We start from the raw sequence: 10,816 nt of genomic DNA, 5'->3' as shown, positions 1-10,816 counted from the left end.
CAAATCTATTTAGATGCATGGCTGGACTCAAGAGCGCAGTGCAGAAGAAAACTTAAGATTCAAGTATGTTGTGACTTGAATGGTGAAGTGACCAGCCCTGGTTGCTTACAGATGGCACCAGCTGTATCAAAAGCCTTTTGATGGTGGCCTTTCTTGGAAGGAGCCCACACAGCATGCTCTGTAAGTTGTTGAGTTATATAGTCCCTACAGGGGCAGTGATGTGGGCTGCCAAGAATGAGTTATGGAGCACCCACTGAAGTAGCCTTTTCCCAGAGCTATGCTCTAGCTGGGAGAAAAATTACAGTCAAATATTCCAAATTATATTCTGAGCCAAATCCCTGAGACTCAGTCCACTTGGCTTTGGTAAATTGTTAAGTAGGTTTTCAGAGCCTGCTGTATTTTAAACATAAAACTTACTTATTAACTTGATCTTTCTTCTAATTAAAGAGAAATAACTCTTCGTAAGTTGATTAGTCATTTTTCACGTGTTTGAAGCCAACTGTCAGCCATCACATCTGGGAGTACTTGAATGTTTCCATTAGTAAGGCATTTGTTCTTGAATCTGTATTTGGGTGGTTAGTCCCCTGTGACGCCATTGCTTGCAAGAACTGTTTACATTTGTGATAACATCACAGTGCTCATTGTTCCTCTGCAGACCTTCCATGGAACCTCTATCTAATCTCTTCAGTAGCTGTTCCACAGCAAAGGGATGCATGATGTAAATCACTGTGAATGCTTCCATCTTTTCTATGCTGCATCAATATAGTGTTGTCGTATTTCTTATCCCAGCTCTTGTGTGTCCTTCTTTTATTATTTAGTCCCTGTGTGTATGATTGTCTGGTGTCTGTGTCCATATATTATGAGCTTTTATCAGTACTTTAGGTTCCTTCAGTTTGTTGGCCTCCAATTATACAGATTTTGTATCAAGTTCCTTGGACAGATTTGTCATTCATTGACAAAATAGCTATATGCCTACTGGTTTTTTATCCACATTAGTACTCTTTCTTTCCCTTTCTGTTCATCCTCATCTGCTTGTAAATTCCTTTAGCCATAGCTATATCCGATATTCCCTTAGCTTATATTTTATGCAATTTTCTCCCATTATTTTCCCCCAGTTCTTTCATTAACAGGACTTAAGCCATGCTGACCTCAGTCCTGGTTTATCTTGTAAATCATTCTGGTTTTGGCATAAATGAAGATCAGATACTTGGTTTTGCTTTGGTTTATAATTAGAGCCTTTGGGAAGAAGGTTCATGTGCAGATTGAGGTGAATGCATGTAAAGGTATAGCCAGCTCACCTAAAGGTGCCTGCCCACTCGGTGTCTTGACTCTTACCCCTCAAGTTTACTGCTTCCCTCAGTAGGTGGGTGGACTCTTACGGACTTTACAGACTAGATTTACAGGTGCTACTAGGGGTTTGATAGGGTTCTCTTATACCATCACCTACTTATAGCTAGATATCTGTTGAAGAGTCTTCCTCAGTTGGGGTTTTAGTTGAAGAAGTTCAACTGCAGAGTTAAAAATCCAGACCTCTGGAGATTCTGCTAGTGTGTAAATAATAACCAGTGATTCACTCTAGGGCTGCTTACAGCATGATGTGAACACTCACAGATGAAAAGATCGTTTTTTGCGAGGGGGTATAAATAGCAGGCGTCTGGAACTCCTTTATATAAAGACATTCTTAGCATTTGCCTTTTTGAAAGTTTACTAGCTTTGAATTTATTACCCCATTCTGACCAAGAACATTCAGGAAATGCGTGTACATATATCTTTGTGCGTACACCGATAGTGAGGCATATGTTTGTTTAAGTCAGGACTCGGAAATTAATGACCTACTCAGTGACTAACATGCACAGTTACAGAAATGCATAATACATCACCTCAGATTCAAATTTCTGGCCCAATTTTCTGGCTACCAAATTTACTTAGGGAAAATTTTTTGCTTTCTTCAGCAGGGATGAAGACTTCACCTAAAGGAGGGTGCGAGAAGTGGTCTCGTTTCCCTCATGTGCCTCCCAAGAATTGCCCAAGCCTTGTGTAGCCTGGTAGGGTTAGAGGACCTGGGGGTAAGAAGGGAGAACAAAATATTAGTTGTCTTTCTGAGAGAAAAGGAGTGACTCTGCCAGCTGTACAGGGACCAGCTTACCCCTCCTTCACAAGAATAACCCTTCATTTCATGTGTTTTGAAATAGACATCAAGACAACAGCTGTAAAACAAGGGGATGAATACATCATAAATGGTAGTAAGATGTGGACTATGTCCAGATGCCAAGCAGACTGGATGTGCCTGCTGGCAAACACCAGTGAAGGGCCTGCCCATCAAAATAAATCTCTCATATGTCTGCCAATGAATCTACCTGGTAATAACACAAAACCTTTTCTCTCCTAATTTGATTTCATTGGTGTTTTTTAGATATGCACCAGCATAAGAAGGAAAGGTGTTTAACAGGAAGGACTGCACCCGTAAATGCTCTTCTAAATTGGGTGCTTCACTGTCCTGCAAAGTTGGTCCTGAAATGCATTTGCTCAATTCAGAACAGAGTAGGGGACGTGAGAAAATGAGAAGGAAGTTAAGTATTTTGCAGGCTTCAACCTGTGACTCCCAAATAATTTTATAAGGAGAGTCCTTTTTGCCAGAAATAAGTTTATGAAAGTTGTTCAGATACATTTGCTTGGGAAGACTTAATAACCTTCTGTGAGAATGAACATACAAATCAATGCCAAAGACAAAATTTGTGCCTCAAAGAAATCATTAAAAAGCCAGCTTTTTTTTTTTTGAAAGTTATAACACTCGCTGTTGTTTAGTTTTGGAGAAGTTCCACAAAAATTTGTATCTTTGTTTTCTGTCCTAAAAGGCAGAAAGAAGACGCAAACAGTCTGCAAATCTAAATAACATTATTTACATAGACCTTTGCACGCAAACTCTTTGTAAAATGTTTTTAAACTACTTTTGAACAATAATGTTAAACGTTTTCTTGGTTTGTGTGAGGACTGATGAACAGACTGCATGCTGCTTTTGTCAGTGAATAGAGAAGTATTTTTAAGCTTGCTGTCTTGTTCAGAAAATACTGAAAGTGATTCTGAAGTATGTAAAAACAAAAGGATAAAGAGTTTAGAGATCAGTTTTCCAAAAATGAAGCAGCCAACCCATTGTTAGAGGCAGATCAAATACACAGATATTGACTTGGAGGCTTTCAGCTATTTTGCTTATTGCAAAAAGACATGTGAGTCATTATAGCTTGGGGGGTTTGGGGGTGGAGGGGTGTTGTTAGGTCACACAGCCACATAGATCTTCTTTACTGGAGTAAATAGATTTTGAGTCGAAAAATTGCCTGAGTCCCCCAAAGCTGATCTGCAGGACTGTAGAAGTCTTCCCAGAAACAAAAATTGCACTCCTTAAAGTATAGAAACTCTCATTTTTCTGTGTGATACAGATACTGCCTTCCAAAAGGGTCACTGTACCAAGCCTGATGACCTTTCGAAATGAAATAATAAGATAGTTGATTTTGGGTGGGTCATATCAGACAGGAGATTTTTCAGGAAGATAAAGAGGAAAACGGTGAAAAAGGCTGCCATTTGACACAGATGTGAGGAGGAAGTCCCGGCTGTTCTGGTACATCCTAAGGATGTCTGTCTGCCAAAGATTGGTGCTCCTTGGAGGGCAGCAGATCAGGAGTGTACGGGAAGTGTCTGGAGGACATCACTGAATGATGCACTACCAAGTGTCTGTAGATGTATGTGTGTCAAAGCTCAAGAATGCATGCAGTGGAGAATGAGTGTGTTATGCCTGACTAACTGCTGCAGTCACCAGCCTATATGGTGCAGTAAGAAAGGGATCCGTGGCGCAGCGCTAACTCATTCCTTGCTAGCAGCTGGAAGGACATGGAAGACTAGTCCAGCATTTGCCCCCAGAAACATTAATTGTTTCATACTTTTATCATGTGATGATAGAAAAAAAAGTTCCAGGTCTGAAAGTGAATTACTAACTTCAACAGCTGGTAGTTTATTGGAGATATGAAGCAGGATTTGCTTCATGTGTGTACAGTGTGTATTCTGGGTGAAGTAAATTATGGCCTAGATTTGACGGACACTGCTGAATACATTTCTCATAAAAGGAATTTGGAGAATGGCAGTGTGGTTTTGGTAGATATCCAAATTAGGTGAATAGTCCTCGTAATAACAATGTCTTAAAGAAAACCCCAACCTTAATTTCTCATATGAGGAAAGAGAATCTAAAAAGTTGTAGAATGTCTGTAAGTAATATATATATAGACAAATGACTTGCAGCCCTAATCTGGCAACTACTTGTGCAGTGGTTTGTCCTCTGGGTCTTCAAATGGCACTAGGGTAGGTTGCAAGGGGGAGATAATAAAGAGAAGAACATCCAGGACAGGGGAAAGAGCATGTTTCTCAGGCTGCAATTTAAAATGTGCCTGTTTCCATTTGTAATGGCACTAAATGGTATCAGGAGGGAGTGAGTGCTTTTCTCTCACGATGGAACATGGAAAACAAAAGAGACTCTCAGAAAGCTGGAGGAGTGGGAGAAAATGAAAAATCAAAGACTCCTGGAAAGAACTGCCCAGGAAGAGCTACAGCAATCCATCTCAGTGATACTGGTGTGAGTAGCACAAATGGCTCTATTAGAGTGCCAGCTGTCAGGCACTTGGCCTTGCTAGATTGAGATTTCTGTATTATTGCTTGTTATTTATTTAATAAAGACAAACTCTGGGAGTTACCTGGGCAGATAGTGAGCACATCTTCATATGGGCAAAGACCAGTGATTGCAGAAAACCAACTAGAAGTAGACCAAAGACATGATCTCTGAGACTTTCAAAGAAACCAAGCAGTAATCCAATGGGAAAAAGTGTTCCAGAAATTCTCTGGGTCTGTAAATGGTTCAGTGTGTTTGTTTAGCTCTGATTTTAATACAGAAACAAACCACAAATGTTTTTTTTTGCATGAGTGGCTGCAAATTGCTGGATAAGAGTAAAAAATTTTTACACTGCTGTCCTGATTTTCTTCCTGTGTTGAACATGTATCAAAGCAAATATTCCTAACACATAGTCTGTTTATGGATTGGCCAGTGGGGAAAAATCTTGAGTGGAAGGTGTGGAAGTCTGCATGGACTTCTTCTGAGAGCAGTCATTGCACTTGGAAATAGTGTCAGTATTTAATCTCTGCAGAGAGGTGAAACTTCCCATAGCCTTATTCAGTGCAGCTAAAGAGAGTGAATTTGAAGGGAACGATTGCCAGCTTCTTCTGGCTGCAAAACCAAAGTAATTTTCGCATGACTGAAGGCCTCCTCTTAGTAGAAGATGAGATGTCTTTATTAGTTCAGAAAGAGTTGTTCACTAAACTCCATGAAAGATGACTGTGGGCTGTGCAGTGACCAACTCCTACTAAGCTATGTTAGAGAGTAATAGAGGATTGGAAAAAGTAATAGTATAAAGAGGAAAATATTACCAGAATACCTCCTCATCACAGAGCTGGTTAGAATACCATGTATGTGGGTAGTAAAATGTTTGGTTTTCTGCAAAGACATATACACTGATTTGGAGGACTGTTTTTCTACATATATAAACTTGGCAGATGTAATCAGCATGTTTTGCACAAACCCTCATATCCTGTTGTTGGTCTCAGTTTATTTTACACCTGAAATATTCTTGACTTCCATCCTGAATATTCTCATTAGTCCCAGAGCAACAAGGAGGTGAAAACTGAAGACAAGGGAATTGCCACCCAAAAGAAAATAATTAAATGAATGGGTGTCTGTTAAGCTTTCATGAGACAGTGGTGAAGCCATGCTTACATGGGAACAAGAGCAAGAAAGAACTTGTGGCTATGAAAAAACAAATGTGACTAGGTAGCTGAAATCATACGTGGCTGAACGTGAAGGAACCAGGCTCATCTCCAGCAGGCCATAGCATGTGGGGTCAGAGTCAGCGCTGTGTAGGGAGGCCTGTGGGGAAGCAAACCCTCTTCACAAGCATGTCCATGATAAAACTCAGAGGTATGAACTGTGATCATTATGAATCTTTCTGTTACTACTTAGGTGAACTAAACAGTATTTTATAAGCCAGCATAAAATACATAGTTTCAACAAGATTTGGAGTTGATATGGAATTGTTGGCTGTTCATAGCAGTTAGGAATTAGAGTCTAAATTTTTATTAGGACAGATTGGTGTGGTGTGATTATAAACTCTCTCTTCTACAGAAAATATCAGGATAGACTAGAAAGAGAAGGATAAATATGAAAGAGGGGAAGGGAATAGGATTTCCAGGAGGATAAATTCTCTAGTTGCAGCTTAAAACGTAGCTCTGGTTTTGTCATTACTAAATATTTCTCTGCTGTTCCACAGCAGTGTAGGCAGTCTGCAAATACTCCTAAATTGAATTCCAGCATTTCATGACAGTGCACTAAAAATCAAACAAGCAAATAAATATTGCATTGATTCAAGACGTGCATGAAGTAAGATTATTACTACTAGTAAAGAATTATTATTTGGAGACATAATGAAAAAAACGACCTTTACAATTATAATTTCTGCTTTGTTAGTTAAATAAAATATAAAAAATCTTGCAAATAGGACATGGGCTGTTTTAAATTCCAGAATACTGTTATGTTTTTCCTAAAGGCAGATTTCACCGTAGTCTTGGCACATACCTTCACATCTGCAAACTTTGCTTTCTTAAAATGCTGTGCTTGTATATAGTACGTCTGTTTTCTGTGGCCTTTCTAATACTTTCTTCAGTCATTCATGTTGCTAAAAAGATAGACAAACTGGGCATGAAGTTATTGGACACAGCACAGATCTTTTTTGAAGATGTAAGGGTCCCAGCAAAAACCTCATCGGTGAGGAAGGAGCAGGTTTTACATATCAGATGTTGCAGTTCCAAGAAAAGTGGCTGTGGGGAGCAGCGACTGGTAAGTCATTGTTTGTGCTGCTGGGGCTGGGCAGGGACACAGGGGTCACCCTTTGCATGAGTAACAGGACTTTCCTTTTCTCATCGACTGCAATGGCCTCTTACAGTCTGGTTCTGAAATCTGTCACAGCCTGGGTACAGACAACCTTCCCTTTCTGTAGGAAAACTGGAAATAGGAAATATTTTGTGAGGCATCACAGAGGCTGGTTTTGCCTTGTTTCTTTTTTCGTGGTGTTTTTCTGCTGATAAGAAAACATGGCATCATGTTCTGTCTGCTACAAATAGTACAAAGGCTATCAAAATACTGGCATGAAATAGGAGTTTTCTTGTAGTACAGTAAGCTGTGATATTTATCCTGGATTTTAGAAAATTAATGTAGTGGCTGTGTAAAGAATTGGCTGTTACAGGATATGAGAGCTTTGTTTTGTGGATCCATTTTACCTCTGTGCACTTTGGACACCAGTGGTACAACACCAAATTCCTTTCCCTGAAGCTGTCACAGGGTTCCTGTTACTGTAAACTCAGGCTGTACTCGAATCCACGTATTTGAATTATATGGATTCTGGATGTTCCAGGTAAACAGATCCAAGTCTGGATTGTCCAATTTCAGCCTCCCAATCTTCCCCTCACCCCACAGTGTTTACTTCATCTGAAATATAATGTGGTTCACTTGAAGAAGATTGGTCTTCTTTAAATTTCAGGGTTGTATAAATAACCTCACCATATTCATGCTCCTGCGCATACCCTGTCTGTTATTGTCTGTGTGTGGCTGGGGAATCGGGAATTCTAAGAAGTGATTTTCTGATTCAGTGACCAAATAAAAAAATCACTCCCTGTTGTGGGTTGATCCCAGACCAAATATTTTAGCGTTCATATGCTTTAAAAAAATCTCTGGTTTGCTCCAAAATTCTTAGTTCAGCCTGGGACAAATAGTAACTGTGAGAGTGGTTTTAGTGAAAAACAGACTTGTAAGGGAAGCTACTGCAGACTCAGGCAAGGAGGAGACATGGTCCTGCTGCTGCTCCTGTTTTAATTGAGGCATGCACAGACTGCAAGGATGCACATTGTCCATTTCTACGTGCAGTTTGAAGTCTAACAGTCAGAAACTCTGGACTGCAGTGATACTGCCCAGGCAGCACAGTAGCCAGCAGTATTAGTCATGCCCCAGGCAAAAGTGACATGCACTGACAGCATCAAGACACAAAGCCTGGCAGATGAGATCACTCCTGTTAAAACCACTGGCAGCTTGGTGCTGTCCAGCCTTGCACAACTGCCTGACAGTCACCATGCTCTGCCAGGAACTGGGGCACCAGATTTCAATTCTTCTTTTTGCCCTGAATAACACAGTGGGAGCAGGCAAACCCTCACCTTGGATGAGCAGTCTGGGAAGGGCATCTTTGCCTGGCCACGGCCACACCATGGCCAGGCAGGGGCCATCAGGGAGGAAAAGCCTTGGAGCTCACCAAGGGAGAGGGAGCTGCCTTCTTCAGCACAGTGGACAGTATGTTGTACTTTGCTAGGCCCCTTGGTGTTGCTTTGATCCACTGTCTGATATAAAGTGCGTGAAAATTCTAGGAGCAGGAGCAAGACTCATAATTTGGGTCAAGTTGCAAACTTTAGGGGTAACCAGTTGTGATAAACAAGAAAAAAAGAGTAACCAATGTTCAGAAGGGAGCCAGGTGCTTGATGGATGCAGTTTGTACCACCACGACATCTAGCTGTTACCTTCCAATCCTGCAAATGGTTTTACATACGTTCAACAAGTGCTTTGCTGAAGGCTCAGATGTGCAAAACTATGTATATGCCTTCAGTAGCTTTGTGATTAGGTCTGCGTATGTACTCCTAGTCCTCACTTCTGGCCCTCAGAAGTACATTTCTGTTCCTTCCAGTTCATGACTATTCATGTGACATTGAAAATCATCAGCCTTCTTTTAAACACTTTAAGGACCAGTCTTGGCATCCTCACTTTCACTACTTCCTAAAACTTGGAAGAAGCAGTTGACTGCCTGTCCTGGGTTCAGCAGTAGCAGTCATTTTTCCCCTTCTTGGTAGCTGGTGCAGTGCAGTGTTTTGACTTTCAGCTTGGGAACAGAGCTGATAGTGATGTTTAGGTTTGGCCAAGGACTTTGTGAGCCTCATGCTCTGCGTTGACCCAAACTGACCAAAGAGGTATTCCATACCACAGCACGTTGCCCAGGAGGTAACTGGGAGTTAAAGGGCTGGGAGACTGCAGGGTTGGAGGAGGTATCGGTCAGAGCTTGGTCGGGCTTTATCGGTCGGCTGGTGGTGAGATGATGTATTCTCTTCCCTTGTTATTTCCTTTATCATTATTATCATTGGTGGTAGCAGTTGATTTGTGTTATACCTAACTAAACTGTTCTTATCTCAACCCGTGGGAGTTGCATTCTTTTCGATCCTCCTCTCCGTCCCTCCGAGAGCAGGGGGAGGGCAAGAAAGGGGGGGAAGTGAGCGAACGAATTACCTGACTGGGTTTAAACCACGACACTGCCTTTCCTTTCTTTTTTTTCTGTCCTTTTTGGGCATTGCTTTGTTGTGTTTGGGTTGGTTTTTATGGTGGGTTTTTTCTGTTGTTGGTTTTGTTTATGCATTTTTCGTACCATGGATTATGTGTTCCAGCTTTCTCTTTGTTTATTATTACCTTCTTTGTGGGCAACATGTGGAAAAGTTTCCTTCCTTCTTCACTTCTCCCCCTCCCCCCCAGAATGAATTTTCATTCAAATTGAGTTAAAATATAAATGGAAAACTAATTTCCTGGTATTGCAAAATTTGGTCACAGTGTGGTCTTTTCTTCCAAGTGACACATGTCAAAGGCACTGGTAAAAGTCATTTCTTGCTCCAGTGAAAGAGCTGCCACGTGTCTCTCCTGTGTTGTGACACTTGGTAAAGACCATCCATTTGTGGACCTGTTGCACTGATCACAGGAAAAGAATGTTGCTATGGCAAGAAAGCAAACAGTTTTTTTTTGTGAATTGCTTAACTTGGAGGCAAAGAGGGAGTTCAGTGTGTGTGAGAGAGCAGAATGGCACTTTTGTAATGACTTCTATCTGCTGCCATAGTCTCAGTTTTATGACCATCATTGAGTCATGGCCAGTAAGCAGGATGACAGATCCTTTTACATGGGCAATTCACGTCCTTAAGAGACAGATGCTCAGCTTGGAGCTCACTGTACATCTCACTAGAAAATGATCAGCCACAACTGAAGAAAAATATATGAATTTCCTTTTGAGAGGAGATATAACAAGGCAAAGTGTGTTTACAGTGAGCAGAAGTTCCAAGTGGAAAAAATGTAAGCTGGATGGAAGTACGAGGAAAAGATTATTCTGCATCTGGCAGCTTCAAGTGCTTTCACAATTCTCAGCTGTGTGGTAGACCATGCGTTCCTCAGGCTGCCCTAGAGCAACATTTCCTTCATGTGCTGTCAGTTGAAATCCATGGGGCCAAGTTAATCTGAGCCTATGGAGAACATTGTCTGACAGAAGAGGAAACACATACACAGGGAGGGGGAAATCAGGAAGTTAGTTTCACTGTTAAGAATGACATTTCTCTGTACTTACATGACTGCTTTGCCATGTTAGAGCTATGCTCATAGCTTTAAATACCTGTAGACATAACATCACAGAATGGTTTTCATTGGAAGGGATCTTTAAAGACATCACATTCAATTCTCCTGCCATGGGCAGAGACACCATCCACTATATTGGCTTGCTCAAAACCCCATCCTTGAACACTGCCAGAGAACCACTTGAACACTGCCCAGAGAAGCTGTGGGCAACCTGTGCCAGGGTCTCACCACCCTCATCATAAAGAATTTCTTAGAGTCATAGAATGACAGAATGGTTTGGGCTGGAAGGGACCTTAAAGCTCATCCAGT

At 41.2% G+C, this 10,816-nt stretch overlaps 1 protein-coding gene across 1 annotated transcript in view; it reads right to left on the bottom strand.

The window, feature by feature from the left end:
- Window positions 1-1,943: 1,943 nt before the first annotated feature.
- The window catches only part of BET1 (Bet1 golgi vesicular membrane trafficking protein), a 28,216-nt gene continuing 19,343 nt past the window's right edge, over window positions 1,944-10,816 (bottom strand). The window contains exon 4 of the mRNA XM_062605059.1: window positions 1,944-2,060. Within this exon, the coding sequence (XP_062461043.1) occupies window positions 2,052-2,060 (9 nt within the window). The 3' untranslated portion in view covers window positions 1,944-2,051. The remainder of the gene's footprint in view (window positions 2,061-10,816) is intronic.

This window comes from Pezoporus occidentalis, unplaced genomic scaffold (genome assembly GCF_034315485.1).
Source record: "Pezoporus occidentalis ecotype Australia unplaced genomic scaffold, CSIRO_AGI_Poc_V1 ctg9, whole genome shotgun sequence".
Classification (NCBI taxonomy): Eukaryota; Metazoa; Chordata; class Aves; order Psittaciformes; family Psittacidae; genus Pezoporus; species Pezoporus occidentalis.
This window is presented reverse-complemented; position numbering and strand designations above follow the sequence as displayed.